General features: G+C 44.5%; 1 protein-coding gene and 1 long non-coding RNA gene across 6 annotated transcripts in view; one reads left to right on the forward strand and one right to left on the reverse strand.

Moving 5' to 3' along the window:
* Window positions 1–5,272: 5,272 nt before the first annotated feature.
* Window positions 5,273–22,178, reverse strand: LOC121817423 (uncharacterized). Its single transcript, XR_006057331.2, has 4 exons — window positions 21,764–22,178; window positions 10,446–11,081; window positions 8,711–8,814; window positions 5,273–7,782 (listed from the first exon to the last, which is right to left on the reverse strand). It is a non-coding gene; the product is annotated as an uncharacterized LOC121817423 (long non-coding RNA).
* The window catches only part of LOC101107641 (BOLA class I histocompatibility antigen, alpha chain BL3-7), a 28,440-nt gene continuing 28,298 nt past the window's right edge, over window positions 22,151–22,292 (forward strand). For all 5 annotated transcript variants that reach the window (XR_009597598.1, XM_060403298.1, XM_027958893.3 and 2 more), the window contains exon 1: window positions 22,151–22,250. Coding sequence is in view for 4 of the 5 variants with exons in the window: in XM_060403298.1 (XP_060259281.1) it covers window positions 22,178–22,250 (73 nt within the window). In the remaining variant the exon portion in view is untranslated. The remainder of the gene's footprint in view (window positions 22,251–22,292) is intronic.

A 22,292-nucleotide genomic window follows, 5' to 3' on the forward strand; every position in this document is an offset into this window, starting at 1 on the left:
CCATACATAACTACCAGAAAAACCATCGCTTTTACTATAGGGACCTTCGTTGGCAAAGTGATGTCTCTGCTTTTTAATACACTGTCTACGTTAGTCATAGCTTTTCTTGCAAGGAGCAAACGTCTTTTAATTTCTTGGCTGCAGTCATTATCCACAGTGATTTTGGAGCCCGAGAAAAGAAAATCTGTCACTGTTTCCACCTTTTCCCTTTCAATTTGCCATAAACTGGTGGGACCAGATGCTATGATCTTAGTTTCTGAATGTTGAGTTCTAAGCCAGATTTTTCACTCTCCTCTTTCTCCTTCATCAAGAGGCTCTTTAGTTCGTCTTCACTTTTTGCCATGAGGGTAGTATTATCTTCATATCTGAGATTGTTGATATTTCTCTTGGCAACCTTGATTCCACCTTTTGATTCATTGAGCCCGGCATTTAGCATGATGTACTCTGCATAGAGGGCTTCCCTGGTAGCTCAGCTGCTAGAGAATCCTCTTGCAATGCGGGAGACCCTTGTTCCATTCCTGAGTGGGCAAGATCCCCTGGAGAAGGGATAGGCTACCCGCTCCAGTATTCCTGGGCTCCCCTTGTGGCTCAGATGGTAAAGAATCTGTCCGCAAAATGGGAGACCTGGGTTTGATTCCTATGTTGGGAAGATCCCCTGGAGGAGGGCACGGCAACCTACTCCAAAATTCTTGCCTGGAGAATTCCCCATTGACAGAGGAGCCTGGTGGGCTACAGTCCATGGGATTGCAAAGAGTCGGACACGACTGAGCAACTCAGCACAGCACAGCACTCTGCAGAGAAGTTAAATAAGCAGCATGACAATACACAGCCTTTACGTACTCCTTTCCCAGTTTGGAGCCAATGCATTCTTCCATGTCTAGTTCTAACTGTTGCTTCTTGACCTGCATACAGGTTTCTCAGGTTATAGGTAAGGTGGTCTGGAATTCCCCTCTTTTTAAGAATATTCCACACTATGTTGAGATCTGCATAGTCAAAGGCTTTAGCATAGTCAATGAAGCAGAAGTGGAGAGTTTTCTGGAATTCTTGTGATCCAATGAATGTTGGCAATTTGATCTCTGGTTCCTCTGCCTTTTCTAAATCCAGCTTGTATATTTGGAAGTTCTTGAGTCACATAATGGTGAAGCCTAGCTTGAAGGATTTTGAACATAACCTTACTATCATTCTAGATGAGCTCAACTGTATGGTAGCTTGAACACTCTTTCGCATTGCCCTTCTTTGGGATTGGAATGAAAACTGACTTTTTCCCGTCCTGTGGCCACTGCTGAGTTTTCCAAATTTGCTGGCATATTGAGTGCAGCACTTTCACAGCATCATCTTTGAGGATTTTAAATGGCTCAGCTGGAATTCTCAGTCCATGGGGTCGCAGAGAGTCAGACATGACTGAGTGACTTCACTTTCACTTTTCACTTTCAGCTGAAATTCCATCACTTCCATTAGCTTTGTTCATAGTAATGCTTCCTAAGCAACTAATAGAACATTGTGAGTCAACTATACTCCAGTTTAGAAAAGTTAAGTTGTATCAGTCAAGGTTGAGTGAAGGAACTAGAGGTTACTTTGAAAGTGAAAGTGAAGTCTCTGAGTCCTGTCCAACTCTTTGTGACCCCACGGACTGTAGCTTACCAGGCTTCTCTGTCCATGGGATTTTCCAGGCAAGAGTACTGGAGTGGGTTGCCATTTCCTTCTCCAGGGGATCTTCCCGACCCAGAGATCGAACCTGAGTCTCCCAGATTGTAGGCAGATACTTTTACTGTCTGAGCCAGGGATGGTAGCTTTTAGCTTTTACCTAAAGAGGTTACTTTAGGTATGTTAAATAAGAAGGGGTTTTCCAAAGGCTGTTAGGAGCTTTTGAAATCTTTAGAAGGACTGAGGGAGCAGGTTCCCAGCTAACCTGATGAAACTATAACCACAACAATGTAGATATATTAGATGTTCCTTTGAAGCTTGTCTATAAATTTATCAGTAATTTGTCACCAAATCTCCTTCAGCAGTGTAATTTTCCTCTCCATTCAAATACTTGCTGATTAATCAGTTTCATCTTTTCCTTGGACATAGCTTTCTGTAGCTAGTAAGAGAATTCTTTTTATTCCTGAGGTTTTGGCCCCAAACTCCTGTTTCAATCGGGCCCTGTTGACCCCTGCTTAACATCTGAAAGTGACAAGTTATTTCAGATTAGACATTTATGTATATAAAACAATACTGCTTAACACCTGAAGGTGACAAGAAAACTGGAACTTTCTTGACTCAGGACAGAAAAGAACGATAGCACTGTTGGTTGCCAAGGACACTGTTTCCATTGCAGTTTTGACTGTCATTACATGTAGTTTGAAGGATTGTGCTATGGAGAAAAGTGTAGCTTTTCCTTGATATGACAGTGATCTAAACTAAGGCTGAGAGAGATTACCCTCTATTAAGCAGTGGAACTAGATTAGAACCCAGGTTTTCTGATTTTTTCTTCTCTGATGTCTATTTTCACTCCATAACTTACCTACACTCAAAAACAGACTGACTCATTTGTGGCAAAAATCATCAGAAATCCTACAGCCACTAGAACAAAAACCCCTGCAGAATGGGACACCCCATCAATACTGTAGCCTCAGTGCGGAAGTCAGTCCCTGTCCCAGAGCAGGTGCTGAATAAAAGGGTACAGATGAACGAATAGGTAAACGAGTGAGTGGTGTGGCTGTGTATAAGCGGGAAAACGCAACTCCTGAAATGTTAAGGAACTCGCTGAAAGCCAGTTATAGTTTATGAATTACAAGACGTGTGTGAACATATGCTGTGCTCAGTGCCCAGCAAGTGCAAGACAAGGAGGGAGCTGGGGTGCGAGCCTGGGAGATGCCAGCCGGCGTCCCCTGAGAGACTACAAAGGTGATGCATTTCCAGGAGAGGCGCCCCTCTCAGAGGACCACTACCCAGCGACTGCCACTAGAGGGCGCATCGGGACCTTCCATCAGGAAGATACAGGCAGCCCAGGAGCCTCTTTTTGTCAGGCCTTTTGTTGTCATTGCCAGTTTCATTGACCTTTTTTTTTTAACTATCCTTGCATTCCTTCTCCCTCCGCCACCCCCGCACCCCCTACCCCCCGCCTTTCATTATCTCTTTTCCTATGCTGACTATATTTTCAAGTTAAATCTTCAATTTAACAGTTTTACCACATCGAAATTTTCCTTGTGCCAGTTTTTATCATCCAGACATTTATGTATTTGACTTTACTAGTGAGTTCTACTTTTTAAATACTTGCAGGTCTGTGATCCAGTTTCCAGCCCTGCATTATACCTCGGTGCCATTCACAAATCGGGTATCAACTGCAGCAGCTAAACCCAAGCAGTGAATACTAATCAGAACAAGGAAGAATGGATCTGTTATGGTCTCAGCGTGAGAGAAAACGTCTCTGCTCAAGCGTGCATCCAAGCTCCCCTTGCTTGCTGCCCTTACGGTTACATGACTGATAGTATGTCACTGCTGAAGGCTCCATGACTGTTTAAGATTCCCAAAGAAGGTGTAGAACATTAAGAAATTTAACAACTTTTGCATCTACCTGACAGCAATGTCCACCAGCCCCCACCCCAGGCACCCTGAAGGCAGAAGCTGTTTATATGGCTCTCCATTGTGTGCTCGGAGCCGCACAGAGTAACTGGCATATGTGTCCTTAGTCAAGATCCGATGGACGGTTAAATGAATCACCACACACCATCTCTCCCACGGGTAGAGCATAGGTGCTGGAAAACTCTCCTGGGTGGAGAAAGTCACAGTTCCTCGAATCTGCCCTGATTTAGGGCTGCTGCCTTGAAAACTCTTGGGGTGGGGTCCTGAACCAGAAACGGAGCAACTCTACTTGTGTCCAGGCTTCAGATTCTTTCGAGGGTGGGGCCTGAGATGCTGCAACTATTTTACAAAGCAGAATGCACCTGTCAAGGTAAATAAATGCCCTCAATGTCAAAACTGAAGACACATTTCCTATTGTTCATTGCTCACTTGGGATGGGTTTATTTGTGTCTGTGTGTCCCAAACTCATTTTCAGGCTGTGGTCTCCCCAAAATGGGGAAGGTGTCTGGTTTCTCTTGCTTGGCTCAGAACTCAAAACAGGTTAAACGCTAGCTCTGAGGACTTGTCACTGCAAGCCTAAAGAAGACGCTGAAGGATAAAGGTTTACTGAGGACAGTGCTGAAGTTCACTTGAGATTCAGCTCTAATGAGGAAAACAGTGAATGAAGACCTGAGTTTTACTCCGCCTCTTTCCATCCCACTCTGCCACTCACAATTCACATGTTGTTTAGCCACTGAGTCATGTCCAGCTGTTTGCGACCCCCTGGACTATAATCCACCAGGCTCCTCTCCTTCATCCGTGGAGTCTTCCCAGGCAAGAATACTGGAGCAGATTGCCATTTCCTTCTCCGGGAGATCTTCCTGACTTGGGGATGGAACCCAAGTCTCTTGCATCTCCTGTATTGGCAGGTGGATTCTTTACCGCTGAGCCACCATTTGGGGACAATTTATTTAACTCCTCTGAGCCTCAGTCTTTGAATTTCAAAAAGGAGGATGCTTTTCCCTCCCTCACAGAGCCGATGTAAGCATCAAAAGAGACCAAGTGTGTGAAAGTGGCCCAGAGTGCCCATCAGTTCTGTACAGTTCAGTTCAGTCACTCAGTTGTGTCTGACTCTTTGCGACCCCATGAGTCGCAGCACACCAGGCCTCCCTGTCCATCACCAACTCCCGGAGTTCATTCAGACTCACGTCCATCGAGTCAGTGATGCCATCCAGCCATCTCATCCTCTATTGTCCCCTCTTCCTCCTGCCCCCAATCCCTCCCAGCATCAGAGTCTTTTCCAATGAGTCAACTCTTCCTATGAGGTGGCCAAAGTCCTGGAGTTTCAGCTTCAGCATCATTCCTTCCAGAGAACACTCAGGGCTGATCTCCTTTAGAATGGTTGGATCTCCTTGCAGTAGACATGTCCTAAACCTCAGGTCAATTACCCTCTCTCCCTTGGGAAGATTTCCTGGGTCTGCAGCACCTGAGGGACCCACCCTACGCTTTGGGCTTATCTCAATACGTACCTCTATTAAAGCACCTTACATTGGAATTGTTGGTTTTCTTGTCCGCAAGGGCAAGAACTATGTCATTCACTTCTGTTAGTCTGATATACTTGTTCTCAAAAGAATCTACTGGACACTCATTAAGGAATTTTAATTTCTTTGTGTTTCTGAACAAGACCAAAACTGAAGAAATAGCACCAAAAGCAAGCATGTGTTCATTTGTTTATTCCAAAATATGTTTATTTCATCAACTCTAAAAAGGCACTGAGTTTAAGAAACACCATTTCTCACGTCTCACCAAGAAAGAAACAACGCTGCCAACTGAAGTAGGACATACCGCCAATGGTAAGAGTTGTCTCCTACATCTTTATTTATCTGCACCTCCTTTCCAGTGTTCTGTTTTAATGTCAAACTGAAATTCAATTTTAAATGATTTTTTATTAAAAAAATGATTTGTTTTATAATTTTGAGCATACACACACAGATAATAAATCCCCCAAAATGTAGTAAAGAATTAATATGGGAAAGACAATTAGCTAAGTGTTCTGAAGTTGTTCCAAAAGTGGGGAGGAGGGTGGTATATAGATTTTGTATTTTTCGATTCAGGTATTTGTTTATAACATTGTTCATTGGAAAATTTTTGTTTGCTCAAGACAACATTGATCTAATGATAATTTCATTTAATAGTTTTTAAAGGAAGACTGTTACCTTAATAGTTTGTTTAGAAGTTGAATATGGTATTTTTTATTTCATCAAATTTTGGTGGAGATTTTTGGTACTTTTAGATTCAGCACTTATGTGTGGTTACAGTTTAAAATCTTAAAGCTTCTGCTGTCTCCAATATCTTACTACTTGTTATAGGAACTTTCATTAATACTAGACAAAGACCAATACAGCAGTTTAAGGAAAGAGCTTGAATTAAAACATTTTTTTGAATTGAAACTTTTAAGATGAGACTAACTACTCTTTTTTTGGAACTGAGGTATAGTGGAGATACAATATTATACAAGTTTCAAGTGTACAACATAGTGATCCACAATATTTAAAGGTTATATCCTGTTTAGAGTTATTATAACATATTGGCTGTATTCCCTGTGCTGTATAATATATCCTTGTTATTTTATTTTATACATGGTAGTTTGTACCTTTTAATCCCTTGCCCCTATCTTTCCTCCCCTCTCCCCTCTCCCTGCTGGTAACCACTGGTTTGTTCTCTATATCTGTAAGCTGGTTTTTGTTGTTGTTATTGTTGTTATAGTCACTAAATTTGTTTTATTTTTTAGATTCCACATGTAAGTCATAGCATATGGTATTTGTCTTTCTCTGTCTGACATTTCACTTCTTATATTGCAAGTCCATCCATATTGCTGGAAAAGGCAAAACTTTATTCTTTTTTATGGTTGAGTAATATTCCATTGCATACGTATACCACATTTTCCTTATGCGTCCATCTGTTGATGGATACTTATGGTGCTTCCATATCTTGGCTATTGTAAATGGTGCTGCTATGGACATTGGAGTGCATATATCTTTTTGAATTAGTGTTTTGGGGGTTTTTATTTTTGATATATACTCAGGAGTGAAATTGCTGGGTCATATGACAGTTCTATTTTCAGTTTCTTAAGAAATTTCCATACTGTTTTCCACAAGAGGCTGCACTAATATACATTCCCACCTACACTGTACAAGGGTTCTCTTCTCTTCACATCCTTGCCAACATTGGTTATTTGGTTCTTTTTGATGACAACCATTTAGATTATGTTTAAAACTCTAATGTAATGGGGGAGAATGAAGAAAATGATTATTGAATGCCAACTCTTATTTCCTATATTGCTCTCAAGATCCCTGTTCTCAAGGAACTAACATTCTAGTGGAAGGAGATATACAGTGGACAATGGAAGGAGATGTACAGTGAAATTAAAACAGAGATTCAACTTGCGAACTTCTGTTGGGCTGCTCCATAAAGGGAAAAAGTATGGCGATGTATAGACTCTAGAGTTAGGGGTTTTCGATAAATCACAGAAAGGGTCATGACTAGATTAGAAAAATAACTACGTGGTATTAAGGTATCAAACAACACCTTCTGTAGGGAGAATGTTGAATCACTACTGCTGGACAACTTCACCAAACATTCTCGTTTGTAAAGACAGGAGACTGGGCTGGAATGTGCACTCACAGACATTTCTGTGAGGGGTGACACACCCAAACGGGCATAAATCCTGTTCAGGCACAATTGTTTAAGGGATGTGCTTGCTCGATCTCCCTAGTCTGGGCAGCACAGTAACAGCATCTGGCAGTTGGGGTCACCTGGATTTTGTACTTCTGTGTAACAATACCTAAAGAAAGGCTTTCTTGAAATATTGGCCTTTATAAAGAAGCAAAGAGGATTAGCTGAGTGGGGCTGAACTCACACTGGATGAACTGTATACAGTCACTAAAGGGATGACATGCATAGCTATGTGTAATAAATTATAGTGTCACAACGAGTATGAGCATAATATGACGTGGAAGCCACTACCAAGCCTTGTAGGCCAGGGTCCCAGGAGTGGTCAGGAAGGGATTTCCCTGATTCTTTGAGTCTTCCTATTTGTCCTTCGGGATGTTTCTGCATCTTCACCTTGTCCTTTTCTGCCTTCAGTACTATCCAGAGACCAGGTGGCCATGTATCTCTCTGTGGCCGCCTTCCCAGCAGCACCTGGCAGAGGTGGTCACATTCTGGAGATGGAGTCTAGATGGCAAGACGAGAGAGCTGGACTTGGCATAGACCCTGTGCTTTTGGCAAAACTGCTGACCCAGAGGGACATGGGTGTCTTGGGGGTAATTGATAGAGGCCAGTTGACTCTAAGAGTTTCCTTTACCCTGCATATCCTTATGCCATTATCCTATGTAGTGATACAACCCCAGGATCTGTGGGAGCAGCAAAAAGAACAAAAATTGAATTTTTCTCTAGTCCACTTGGTAGTCAGTACATACTCGATGAGTGACTAGTCGGCCTCATCCTGTAGACAACCCTACATCCTTGAATGTGGTGCTCTTGAGAGAACAGAAATCTGTATCCCTCAGCTAGACGGACCGAGATGAACAGACAGAAAGGCATGGAGTGTTTGACCCATGCTGCTGCTGCTGCTGCTGCTGCTAATCGCTTCAGTCGTGTCCAACTCTGTGCGACCCCATAGACAGCAGCCCACCAGGCTCCCCCATCCCTGGGATTCTCCAGGCAAGAACACTGGAGTGGGTTGCCACCTCCTTCTCCATTCTGGGCCCTTAATAACTGTTTTGTTAACATGACCAGATTTAGATACATTACCTAGACAGAAACAAGTATTTGCTTCATTTCTTTGATCGGACTTAATGAATATCTCTTATATTTGAGTTATGTGTATCTTCCCCAGATAGTTTTCACATCCAAACCTGGTAGATAGGTAAAGGTAATTTTCCTGAAGACATAACCATGGCCAGAATTAGGTGATCCTCAAAGTGGACAGGCATTCCTCTGAGTGTCCCTAACATGCTTATTCTCAGGGCTGGCCACCTTCTTCATCTGGTGGTTCCGGGGCTCTAGACTCGGGGAGGAGAGTGGAGGCCTTAGAACACATCTTCACACTTCATGGGGTCCTGTAGAGCCTGAGAGGAGTCTGGTTTGCTCAAGAACCAACCGTAGGCACTGCTGGGATTCTCCTTATGGTGTACTCCAATCCATGATGTGGGGATGATAAACGACTCTGGGGAGTGGATTTAATGGCTGCAGGAAATAATTTTTCTAGGGAGAAAGAAAGTGGTTTGTTTTTTAAGACTTTGTTCCTCTCTTAATCCTGGCAGTTGTGGTTTATAAAGACCTTCCCACTCATCTCTATGACTCCTTCCTATTTGTCACTTTCTTCAGATCCTGGGACTTACTGCAAAAGATGCAGTTTCCAAAAATGCTGAAGTCATGTTGGTAAAATAAAACTATTTCAATCAGCGGATTTGAGGGGAGGTATAGAAACACAGATGATTCTTGTTTTCTAAACTTTTTGGGTTAAATATTTAAAAGTTAAGAATTTAGTAAGTTTGGGAATACAAACTTTCCTTTTATTTTCTGTACCCTGGGTCTTTGGAGTCGTCTCCTGTTTTTGTCTCTACCAGAGGTTAAGAAGGTGCCCTTGCTAGTGGCGACTCAGTGCCAGCACTCAGAGGCTGGTTTGGAGGGAGGAAAGGCTCCCCCAGCCTGGAGCAAGAGTATCTGACTTTTCATGGTGAGCCACGTGATCAAAAGGCCACTTGTTTGTGATTCCAGTGAAGTCAAGAAGGGCCTCCATCTACTGATGAATATGAACGTGACTCATGCATGAGCCAAGCACATGTGAAGGCTTCATTCCTGTTTTCCTTTTGTCAGCCATCTTTCAGAACGCCCTAGTTTCACGGTGTGCTTTTGGTAGACCTAAACACGAACACCTCAACTGAATGAAGCATTACGTTTGGCTTAATCACACAAACGGATCCTGTGTGTGTTTGCCTCTTGGGGCAGAGGTCAAATGCACACTGGCATCAATGACCAACAGGAATGAATGAGGTTTTAATGACCTGCCTGAGCTGGCTAATCATGTAAGCCACCCCTGCTGAGGTCCAATGTGCACTTCATCTTTCAGTCAGGATGGCCCCAAAGGGCTGGCCCTTCTATGTCCAGCAGAGGCCACAAGTTGAAGGCTTGGATTTTAGACCAAAGGTCAACAGGAAGTCTCAGGGCTGGCACAGATCCTTTTATCTCCTGTTTTAGAAAGAAGGTCCCTCAGAGACAGAAAAACACCTAGAGCTCCCCTGTGGGCAATGACACCCATTGTCTCTCCAGGACAGAGTAGCCCTGCTCATAATAAGCTATGCAATCTTGGTTTTAAAAAATCTGCAGAATTCCCCAGTGGGAGGCAGTTAATACAAAGTAACATAATTTCTGACATGGGTGGATGTCTAAAATGCTTCCATTTTCTGCTCTTCTCTTATCCCTGCCTCAGTCTCATGTTATAAAAATTTACTAGTTTTTGCCTCTGTACTTACTTAATAGTTCAAGCCTGACTCCAGCTCACATTATGTTTTAATATATTTGTGCTCCAGTGGTCCTCTCTCTGTGCTCCTTTTCTCTCTCCACACTTTCTTCCCCTTCCCTCCTCTCTCCTTTCCCCTCTGTCTCTCGCACCTTCCTTCCTCTCTCCGTTCTGCCCTCAGTTTTTATGCTTCTTGCTCCTTTTTCTCTCCATCTCTGTGTCTCTCTCTTTGCAAAGATACATCTCTTCTTCGCTCTCTGGAGGTTTCCTCACCTCTGACAGTTTTTTTGTTTCAGCCCCCCTTGCCCACCTCATCCTCCTCAGATGTTTTCATTCCCATAAGGTCCTTCACATTTCAGGGCCAAATACTCACCACTAGGAAGCCAAATCCAACAAAGAGTGCAACGGTAACAGCGGTAGCAGCCAGGGAAATGAGGATGATTTTGCTGGGTGGCAGGAGCCCAGGGGGTCTCGCTGCTGTTACTGAGTCTGTTCCCTCCAGTTGAGTGTCTGGATGTTCAGTGATGTAGTCGTCTGTGGTCCCTGGGTCTGGTCTAGGTGGTTGTCCATGGTCCCCAGGTCTAGAGTGGTGTAGTCCTCCGTGGTCCCTGGGTCTGGAGTGGTGTAGTGTTCTGTGATTCTCGGGTCTGCTGTGGTGTATTTCTCTGTGGTCCCAGGGTCTGGAGTGAAATAGTTCTCTGTGATCCCCAGGCCTGGAGTGGTGTAGTCCTCCATGGTTTCTGGATCTGGTGTGGTGTAGTCCTCCATGATCCCCAGGTCTGGAGTGGTGTGGTCCTCCATGATCCCCATATCTGGAGTGGTGTAGTCCTCCATGATCCCCAGGTCTGGAGTGGTGTGGTCCTCCATGGTTCCCAGGTCTGGAGGGGTGTGGTCCTCCGTGATCCCCGGGTCTGGAGTAGTGTGGTCCTCCGTGGTCCCAGGTCTGGAGTGGTATAGTTTTCCATGATCCCCGCATCTGGAGTGGTGTGGTCCTACGTGGTCCTCAGGTCTGGAGTGGTATAGTCCTCCATGGTCACTGGGTCTGGAGTGATGTAGTCCTCTCTCGTGTCTGGGCCCTCAGTGACATGATTCTCAGTGGTCCCTGGGCCAAAAATGACAGAACTTTGGTGGTCCAGTGGTTGAGAATCTGCCTGCCCAATACAGGGGACATAGGTTTGGTCCCTGGTCCAGGAAGATCCCATGTGCTGTGGGGCAGCTAAGCCTGTGTGCCACAACTACTGAAACCCTGGCACTCCAGGGCCCATGCTCTGCAACAAGAGAAGCCATCGTACCACAGCCAGAGAGTAGCCCCCAATCTCCGCAACTAAAGAAAGCCCAACTCAGCAAGGAAGACCCAGGCAGCCAAAAATTAAATGTAAAAATGATAGAGCTTTGTCTTGTCTTTGAGTCTCCAGGGCTGGTCTCTGGGTCCTTAGTGGAAACATTTGGCTTGTTCCCACTCAAAAAAAAAAAAATTCTTCTAATGTGGATCACTGATGGTCCATCATCATCTGCTCTGTTTAATAGTCTTCACAGCTGTCTCGCCCTTACAAATAACACATCTCCCTATATAATGGGATTAGATCTATTTGAGTTAAAGATCATCTGATATTTTAGATTTAATTCTGATAAAACATGTTCCAATAGCATGCTCAACAATATGGCATATCCAGAGCTAAGTCATATCCTGGGAGGATCATCTCATCCAGCCTTTGATTCTGCTCTTTGTGGTTCTGATCTCTTCCTAAATTTCACTTCTCCTATTGGTGTTTCAGCAATCTGGGTGTTCTGACTCCAGGTTTGTCTGTGTCTCCACTCATCCAGTTATGCCTGGGTCTCTGGTAAACAAGTGAGACAGGAACCATGATTCTTACTAGAGACAGAATTCAGGTCATGGTTTGGTATATGATTAGAATGAAGCAGACTCTGGGTCACATCTGGGGCTGAAGTGGCAAGATTGAGGGCAGGTAATATTCAAGGTGGTTTGAGGTGGCGTGTTGTGCTCAGTTACTAAGTCATGTCTGACTCTGCAACCCTCTAGACTGTAGCCTGTCAGGCTCCTCTGTCCATAGAATTTCCCAAACAAGAATACTGGAGTGGATTGCCATTTCCTTCCCAGGGGATCTTCCTGACCCAGAGATAAAATCCGAGTCTCCTGTGTTTCCTGCATTGACGGGCAGATTCTTTACCATTGAGCCACCTGGGAAACCCCATTTTGAGAGTAGGAGGATTCATAAAGGGCTGTGGATATGGTCTGGTTGGGGTTGACAGCAGCATTAATTTGGGTACAAGTAGATGGAAGAGATGAGTCTTTCCACCTCCCACCACGCCCACCTGCAGGATATCAGAACTGCGAGATTATGTAGCCTACATGGCATACATTTTGGAGTTCTGGGTTCCTCTGCTCAAAACAATTCTCTCCTACCTCCTGCCAGTTCCTCAGATTCCTCAGAAAGGGCTCAAATGTTTCATTTCCCAAGGCAGGTTAACATACAGAAACATAAAGTCTAAACAATAAAAAATAGAGCATTTCCTTAAAAGAGGATGTGAGAAAGATAATGAGCAGGCCCATCAGACCCTGCTCCTCTGACCAGGAACTGGGGGCAGGTAGCAGGGTCTGGAGTTCCCCAAGGTTCTCCCACCTCTTCCACACCCTCCCTCCAGGAGGGCCCTACCTGAGTCCTAAGAGGTTCCTTCTCCAGAGATCCTGACCCGCAGCTCTCCAGATCCTGGGGAACCTTTGCACTCTTCTCTCCTAAACAGTTCACTCATCCAATTCCAAACACCTGAAGAGAAGCAGCAGCAGGAGAAGGGAGGGAGCGGGGCCTTTTCTTTTCTTCATCTCAAGAGAATCCACATGGGCTGGAACCCAGGATGCCTTTTCCTCCTCCCTTCTCTCTACGTTTTCTGTCTTCCTTCTCTGTAAGCACACAGCAGGTGTGGGGTTTCTATCTGCTGCTACCAAGGGAATCCAGGATGCCTGGGTCTTCCTTCCTTCTTTCAGGGAGGAACAGCCTGCTCTTTTACTGTCAATCAAAGGAAGAAGAATCTGATGCAGAGGAGTGGCAGGGTGGAAGAGAGCTGTCCTAAGTGCAAGAAGGAGCTCTTGGTGCTGCCCAGAGCCCAGAGTTGGGCAGTAACAGGGGATTAAGCTTGTCAGTGTGAGTGGCATCGCTTTCTGACGCAGGGCCCTGGACAGACACCAGAGTTGGTGCTCAGGGAGGGGCTTGGACTCCCTCTTCCACAGGGGGAGTGGTAAAGTTGGGGTGACAGTGGAAGGGTAATGGCAGGCCTGCCTGAGGGATAGGGGAGAGTGAAGAAAACAGGACATCCGAGGGCGTTCAGAGAGCACTTGGTCCTCACCACGAAGGAGGGTCATTGACGAAGGGGAGCAATACCCAATCTCTCTAAGAACTGCCCCCGTCTCTCAGTCAGTCATTCACAGAAGTCCTTTCCAGTAGCTCATCTCCCCCCTGCAGATGCATCTCCTTGCTTCTGTTACTTGAATGCCCTCAGTCCACCAAGCTTTCCTCAGTGACTAGACGAAATTAGCTCACCTCCGAAAGTTCCAGTTGTCTTTTAATGAGAATGGCCATATTGCTTCCTTTTCTGACTTCCACCATGCCTCGTTCAGTGTTGTCCAAAAATCTATAGCTGTCTGTCCTCATTCAGAGGCAGGAAGTTTCCTGACATTTGTGGGGCCTATCTCTTTCCCAGTGTCCTCTTCAGTGGGAGAGGAACTGGGGGATTACAGGAGGGCTGTAGATACCTCAGATTCCTCAGAAAGGGCTCAAATGTTTCATTTGAGAGGGCAGCTGATTCCGTGAAAGTCAATTTAATGAATGGTCGGTTTACCAAATTTAATTGGTTACTTCAACTACTGATTTTATTTGAATGGATTAAATACTTTCAAAGAGAATACTATTTAGATGAACTAAGGAAGTATTCCTATATGTTAACTATAACTAATGAAAATATTTTAAAGGACTGTCATAAGGAGTCAGTTCAGTTTAGTTGCTCAGTTGTGTCCAACTTTTTGCGACCCCATGGACTGCAACAGGCCAGGCTCCCCTGTCCATCACCAACTCCCAGAGTTTGTACCTCTTGACTTATTTTTTAAGTCAAGAGGTACTATTTGCATTTAGTAAGACCCACCTTTTTTCATGTATAGATCTGTGAGGCTTTGTGCTTTAAATTTTTTAAATATAGAGTTAATTTTAGACTTACAGGAGAGTTGCAAAAATAGTAATGAAAAATTTGAAATTAAAAGATGCTTGCTCCTTGGAAGAAAGGCTGCAGCAAGTCTAAACAGTGTATTAAAAAGCAGAGACATCATTTGCCAATTAAAGGTCCTAATAGTCAAAGATATGGTTTTCTCAGTAGTCATGTACAGATGTGAGAGCTGGACCATAAAGAAGGCTGAGCACCAAAGAATTGATGCTTTTTAACTGTGGTGCTGGAGAAGACTCTTGAGAGTTCTTGCAAGGAAATCAAACTGTCAATCCTAAAGGAAATCAATCCTGAATGTTCATCATTGGAAGGACTGATGCTGAAGCTGAAGAAGCTCCAGTGCTTTGGCCACTGATGCGAAGAGCTGATTCACTGGAAAAGACCCTGATGCTGGGACAGACTGAGGGTGGGAAGAGAAGTGGGAGACAGAGGATTAGATGGTTGAATGGCATCACCAACTCAAATGGGCATACGTTTGAGCCAACTCCAGGAGTTGGGGAAGGACAGAGAAAGCCTGGGGTGTTGCAGTCCCTGGGGTCAAAAAGAGTCGGACAAGACTTGGCGACTGAACAACAAATACAATGATAGAAACTAAGAAATTAACGTTGGTCCAACACTACTCGCTAAATTACAGAACTGATTCAGATTTCACGTGTTTTTCCACTGATGTCATCTTTCTGTTCCAGGATCCAATCCAGAATCCACATGGCGTTTATTTATAGGTCTCCTTAGTCTCTTCTAATCTGGGACAGTTCCTCTGTCTTTGTCTTTCATGATGTTGACACTTTTAAAGAGTATCATCATTTTATAGGATATCCTAAAGCTTTTTTATTTTTTATTAGATTATAGCTGATTTACAATGTTGCATTTGTTTCTGCTGTTCAGCAAGGTGTATCAGGTATACATATACAAATACCACTCTTTTTTAGATCTTTTTCCATATAGGTCATGTCCTTACAGAGTATTGAGAAGAGTTTCCTGTGCTATACAGTAGGCCGCTATTAGTTATCTATTTTATATATATATAGTAGTGTATTTATGTCAATCCTAGTCTCCCAATATATCCCCTACTTTCCTCCCTAGGAACTGTCAGTTTGTGTCTTCCTGTTAAGAAGGCTCTGGCAAACGTTCAGACTTTGAGAACCACAGCAAAAGCCAAGTGAAAACATGAAACAAAGGTGAGTGATTCATTGGCATGAGGAAGGGTCAGCGAATGTGTGTGATGAGCAAGTTGCACCAGAATCCTTAACGAGGCCTTGGCTTTCAGCATCGTTGGGTGCTGACACATGGATTTTTTGGCCCTGTTCTGAGACCTGGCTTTGTGGGAAGTGCCAGGAACTTGGCTCCTGGCCACGGAGGCTGAGCCCACCCTTGCAGAAACTGGGATCACACTTCTCTGCCCAGGACGGCTGCTGGGGCTGCGAGCCCGCAGGTGAGACAGGTGCCGACTCACACCTGTCTTTCCAGTGAAGACCAGGCTTGTGTGGCCAGGGAACCAGGCAGTGTGCCACCTCTGGGGGCAGCCCTGTTAGCAACACCTTCTCTGCTTCCCTATCTGTGAACGTGTGCTCTGAACTCGCACAGCAACTGTTTTCTGATTGTGCAACACAAACCTGTGAAGCCCAGCACTTTCTCCCCCGACCCTTTCCTGATTCCATTCTTCCATCAGCCTGGAGACCTTCAGGGAATGGGGAAGAAAAGGGGATAAATGCACAGTCTGGATTTCACCCTAGGGATTCGAGAGCTGGGAGAACATAGGCAAGAAGGGTCTTTAGGAACCTTTATTCACAGCAATGTATAAGCACACACCCACAGTGTCTGGTTCCACGTATATTAGATGCATTTATTCAACAATTCAGTCTCAGCTACAGCCTCCTTTTGTTGGAAGAATCAAGCTGGGAAGGAGGCTGAAGAAAAGTTGAGAGGAGCAGGAACAGGGGGCACTTAACCTCTCGATCCAGGTCAGCAGCCTCTCTGCCCCCGAGGACTGTGTTGCTTCTGCCTTCAGGGACGCTCAGGGCCATGCTTGTCTCCCAGTCAGCCCTCTGGCTGCAGGAGAAGACAGCTCTCCTCTGAAGTCAGTTACGGTCCCCCTGGACCCTTCTGGGACTTCATAACAGGGCATAGCAGTGGGGGCGGCAAGAGATCTACGTTGAAGAGGTTTCTTAGGCTTGGAGAGTTTCTCTAGAAGACAAGAAGCTGAGCAGTTTCAGAGTGTTGTCCCCCTCCTCCAGTGCTCGCCCCCTCCTCATATCTCTTTGGCTCCCATCTTCCCCTCATCACTTTCCTCTGAATGTCTTGGCTTTGTGGCCCTCTCTTGCTGACTCTAACCTGCTGTTTCTGTCTTTCCTGAGTTTCTTATCCCGTTACTCCCGCAGTCACCCTGCTGTCTCTTGCCTAGTTCCTCCTTGACTTCCCTGCTCTCTTTCCCTCAGAAAAAAAAGGGGTTTCTTGCATATCAGGCACTCACAAAATAGAAGAGAAGCCCAGTGAGGAGAATCACAGCCATCGCAACCGAGGCCAGAGTAACTAGGACGACCTCCCCCGGCCTCAGGTGTCCGCTAGGCTTTTCCTCTTCCCTTGGCGGAGCAGTACTTGAGCTGGTGACGCTGGAGATGGTAGCGGTTGTGTCAGTTCCACTGGATGGTGTGGCCGATCCAAGGGAGGTGGTTGTAGTGTTAGCAGTGGACGTTACAGCTTATTAATAAAGGATGGCTGGTTAGTCCCACTGGAAGTTTTGTTTGATTGTGCAAATACTACTACCACCAATGGCAATAATGTGTGCGTGTGTGTGTGTGTGTGCATGCACACGTGCTGAGTCGCACAGTCAGTGGCAATAATCGCTTTCATCTATTGAACAATGACAATGCTCCAGGTGTTGTGCTAAGTGCCACATATGAACTAGTACTTCAAATACTCACAATACCGCCATGAGATAGCAACTTGCAGCCCTCCCATTTTATAGGTAGAGAAATTGAGGTTCAGAGAAGTTAAGCCTGGTCCCAAGCTAGACAGCTAGCGGGTCATGGAGCAGGAATTTAAACCAAGCCTGACTGACACTAGCTCCAGCCCTTAACCTGTGTAGTCTACATCCTAGGTCACGTGACATGGGAAGTCACATGACGTGGGGTCACAGGTATTATTCCTTCTCTAACTATTCATGATACTCTTCAGATAAAGAACATAAAAGAGCTAGTTGAAGGGTTCCCAACACTACACTTGGGAAGTGGCCTCTTGTGTCCTAGTCAAGACAGTGACTTCCTCTAGTCAGTCAGTTCACTTCAGTCGCTCAGTCGAGTCCAACTCTTTGCGACCACATGAATCTCAGCATGCCAGGCCTCCCTGTCCATCACCAACTCCCGGAGTTCACCAAAACTCATGTGCATCGAGTCGGTGATGCCATCCAGCCATCTTATCCTCTGTCGTCCCCTTCTCCTCCTGCCCCCAAACCCTCCCAGCATCAAAGTCTTTTCCAATGAGTCAGCTCTTCACATCAGGTGGCCAAAGTATTAGAGTTTCAGCTTCAACATCAATCAGTCCTTCCAAAGAACATCCAGGACTGATCTCCTTTAGAATGGACTGACTGGACCTCCTTGCAGTCCAAGGGACTCTGAAGAGTCTTCTCCAACACCACAGTTCAAAAGCATCAATTCTTCAGCATTCAGCTTTCTTCACAGTCCAACTCTCACATCCATACATGACCACTGGAAAAACCATAGCCTTGGCTAGACAGACTTTTGTTGGCAAGGGATGTCTCTGCTTTTGAAGATGCTATCTAGGTTAGTCATAACTTTCCTTCCAAGGAGTAGCGTCTTTGAATTTCATGGCTGCAATCACCATCTGCAGTGATTTTGGAGCCCCCAAAATAAAGTCTGACACTGTTTCCACTGTTTCCCATCTATTTGCCATGAAGTGATGGGACCAGATGCCACGATCTTCGTTTTCTGAATCTTGAGTTTGGCCAACTTTTCACTCTCCTCTCTCACTTTCATCAAGAGGCATTTTAGTTCCTCTTCACTTTCTGCCAAAAGGGTGGTGTCGTCTGCATATCTGAGGCTATTGATATTTCTCCCAGCAATCTTGATTCCAGTTTGTGATTCTTCCAGCCCACTGTTTCTCATGATGTACTCTGCATAGAAGTTAAATAAGCAGGGTGACAATATACAGCCTTGACATACTTCTTTTCCTATTTGGAACCAGTCTGTTGTTCCATGTTCAGTTCTAACTGTTGCTTCCTGACATGCATATAGGTTTCTCAAGAGGCAGGTCAGGTGGTCTGGTGTTCCCATCTCTTTTAGAATTTTCCACAGTATATTGTGATCCACACAGTCAAAGGCTTTGACATAGTCAATAAAGCAGAAATAGATGTTTTTCTGGAACTCTCTTGCTTTTTCCATGATCCAGCAGATGTTGGCAATTTGATTTCTGGTTCCTCTGCCTTTTCTAAAACCAGCTTGAACATCAGGAAGTTCACGGTTCCCACATTGCTGAAGCCTGGCTTGGAGAATTTTGAGCATTACTTTACTAGTGCTGTGATTCATGTGGTCGCAAAGAGTTGGACACGCCTGAGAGACTGAACTGAACTGAACCACAGAGTTGTGACATGAGTCTTTGTGTACTAAGTGTTCTGCTCAGAAGACAGTGGGAATGCCCCTCACGCCATGTGAAGGGGGCAGTATGTCTCAGTGGGAGTCGTCCAAAGTGGAAGATCTGCTCAGTGTAGTCAAGGTCAAGTCCATACTTTCTCCTGTCCCCAAAGCATTGAGTTTGCCTTCCTGGGGGAACTTTGCTAAAATCCTTCATATTCTAAGAAACATCAGGGTGCAAATAATGAGGAATATTTACAATAACTGTCACGGAGAGATAAAGTGATGGTTTTAATTACCTGCTACTATATCAACAACAACCTTCACTGTATTCCATTACAAGCGCTACTCAGCCATGTGGGAGCAGAGTCTATACCTCGGTTTCGAGTGTATTACAGACTCTCAGCCCACAGCATGAGCCAAACTGGACAAAGCATGAGCCAATACTGCTGAATGAATACATTTGGGATCAGGACCTGACAGATTTGAGAATGTATTTGAAATTGGAACTCTTCTGGAGTCGTCCTGACAGGAAGTAATCATAAATTGGCTGCTACCTCGCCTGCCAGACCCTGGACACTGACAACCTTCCCATATCATCCCTCAGCCAGGACCCACTGATCACAGATGTTCACCACATGGAATCTCACTATCAGCTCTAACTTCTTGGGCTCACTTTGGCCTCCTTGATTGTTCTACTGTGTGTTTACCACTCTTGGGATCCAGGGACACCTCTGATTCCCTTGGGGAACTAATATCAGATCCTATGGTTCCAAATAGGAAAAAGAGTACGTCAAGGCTGTGTATTGTCACCCTGCTTATTTAACTTATATGCAGGGTACATCATGAGAAACGCTGGGCTGGAAGAAGCACAAACTGGAATCAAGATTGCCAGGAGATATATATCAATAACCTCAGATATGCAGATGACACTACCCTTAGGTCAGAAAGTGAAGAGGAACTAAAAAGCCTCTTGATAAAAGTGAAAGAGGAGAGTAAAAAAAGTGTCTTAAAGCTCAACATTCAGAAAACGAAGATCGTGGCATCTGGTCCCATCACTTCATGGCAAATAGATGGGAAACAGTGGAAACAGTGGCAGACTTGATTTTGGGGGGCTCCAAATTCACTGCAGATGGTGACTGCAACCACGAAATTCAAAGACACTTACTCCTTGGAAGGAAAGTTATGACCAAGCTAGACAGCATATTCAAAAGGAGAGAGATTAGTTTCTCAACAAAGGTCTGCCTATCAAGGCTATGGTTTTTCTAGTAGTCATGTATGAATGTGAGAGTTGGACTGTGAAGAAAGCTGAATTCCAAGGAATTGATGCTTTTGAACTGTGGTGTTGGAGATGACTCTTGAGAATCCCTTGGACTGCAAGGAGATCCAAGCAGTTCATCCTAAAGGAGATGAGTCCTGGGTATCCATTGGAAGGACTGATGTTGAAGCTGAAACTTCAATACTTTGGCCACTTGATGTGAAGAGTTGACTCATTGGAAAGACCCTAATGCTGGGAAAGATTGAGGGCGGGAGGAGAAGGGGATGGCAGAGGATAAGAGGGTTGGATGGCATCACCGACTCAATGGACATGAGTTTGGGTAAACTCCTGGAGTTGGTGATGGACAGGGAGGATTGGCGTGCTGTGGTTCTTGGGGTCGCAAAGAGTCAGACACGACTGAGCGACTAAAGTGAACTGAACTGATGGAGCTAAAGTTTAAGGATGAGACTTAATTGACAAGGCAAGAATTACATGGACAAGTAAAGCTCTACATGCCTTAACTTGATGGTGTTTTCCTGGACCAATGAATGGTAAACTTGCGACATAAAAGAGATTATGTTTTTTTCTTTGAAATGAGTGTGCTTGGTGAACATTAGCTTTACTCTGATGATGCTGTAAAAGATCTGATACACTGCAAGAGGAACAGAAGTATATCATGTTACAATAGGGCACAGAATGGTATGTTACTTCTACAATCTGCTATTATCCACTTGTGTTAGAGTAACTTGAGAAAACCTGGTGTGAATATCGGCCTCTCAAAATCTCATGCTTAGATGAAATTCAAAAGATGGTGTTTTAATCTTAGCATAGACCTTGCACAGATATTGCTATGTTGTATTTCTTATTGCAAAAATGAGCTGCTTTTTTCAGGAAAATCAAAAGGCTTATGGTCATATTTCAAAATGCAAATTATTTTTCTAAATAAAAAAACTTCTAAGATGACATAGGAAGTACACATCAAGCACTTCTGCTACATTCCAAAGGATTATGTCCCAAGGAAAATAACTTGTGTGAGCTGAACTAGCCTCTTTTTCATGGAATGCAATGTTTACTTCAAAAAATGAATGACGCTGGAAGATCTACAAAACTTAGTGAAGCATTGTATTAGTTTTAAAAAATCTTACGTTAGTATAAAAGACAGCCAATGTGCAAAATGAGCTTATGGATTTTAGTGTAATAGAATAGGAAATATTCAATAATATCATTTCAGGTCCACTTTGAAAATAACCTTGTGGAACTACCACTTTTGTAGTTTTAGTTTTGGATCAAAGATGAACTTAGATAATTATCTGAAAAGTTATTTAAAATACTCTTATGTATGTGTGGGCTTTTTATTTTGATAGATTTCAACCAGAATAATGGATTTCACATAGAAGCAAACATAATCATCCAGTGATCTTCTAATGAGACTTGCAAAAATATAAAAATGTAAAAAGCTGCACTGTTCCCACTGTAGTGTTTATTTGGGGAAATAGTTATATTCTATATTAACCGTGTGAGTTATTAATATTATTCTAAATAAATGACTAAGCAAATTCTAATTCTATTATTTATACTGTGGAAAATATCGATAGAAGTAACTATAAACAAAATTACCCTTGGGGTCCTCACTAATTTGTTGGATTGTATAAATATTCTGACCAAAAATGTTTTGAAATTCGCTGACTACAAGCCCCTGGGCCGACTCAGGGAGTGAGACAAAAAGCTCTAGGTGCAGAGGAGGGATCAGGACAACGCCCCAGGTTCCCCGGAGGGCAAGGGTTTCAGGGTCTCAGAGTCAAGGGCGGAGTCTGGGGCTGGGACGCTCCATCTTGGAGCTTTCCGTCTCCCCGACTTTCACTTTCTCCTTCACAACCTGTCTCGGACCCTCTTATCTGGACACTTGTGACGTGACCCCAGGTCTCACTCCCATTGGGTGTCCGATTTCTAGCTGCCAGTAGTCATCTCCGTGGTACCATGTTACCAAGTGTTCATCCACTCCCTGGACTCTCTTCTCTCCAGACCCCGGAGATGGGGGTCATGGGGCCGAGAAGCCTCCTCCTGCTGCTGCCGGGGGCGCTGGTCCTGACGGAGACCTGGGCGGGTGAGTGCGGGCTCGGGAGGGAACGGCCTCTGCGGGGAGGTG

This window comes from Ovis aries, chromosome 20, assembly GCF_016772045.2.
Source record: "Ovis aries strain OAR_USU_Benz2616 breed Rambouillet chromosome 20, ARS-UI_Ramb_v3.0, whole genome shotgun sequence".
In the NCBI taxonomy this organism is placed as follows: Eukaryota; Metazoa; Chordata; class Mammalia; order Artiodactyla; family Bovidae; genus Ovis; species Ovis aries.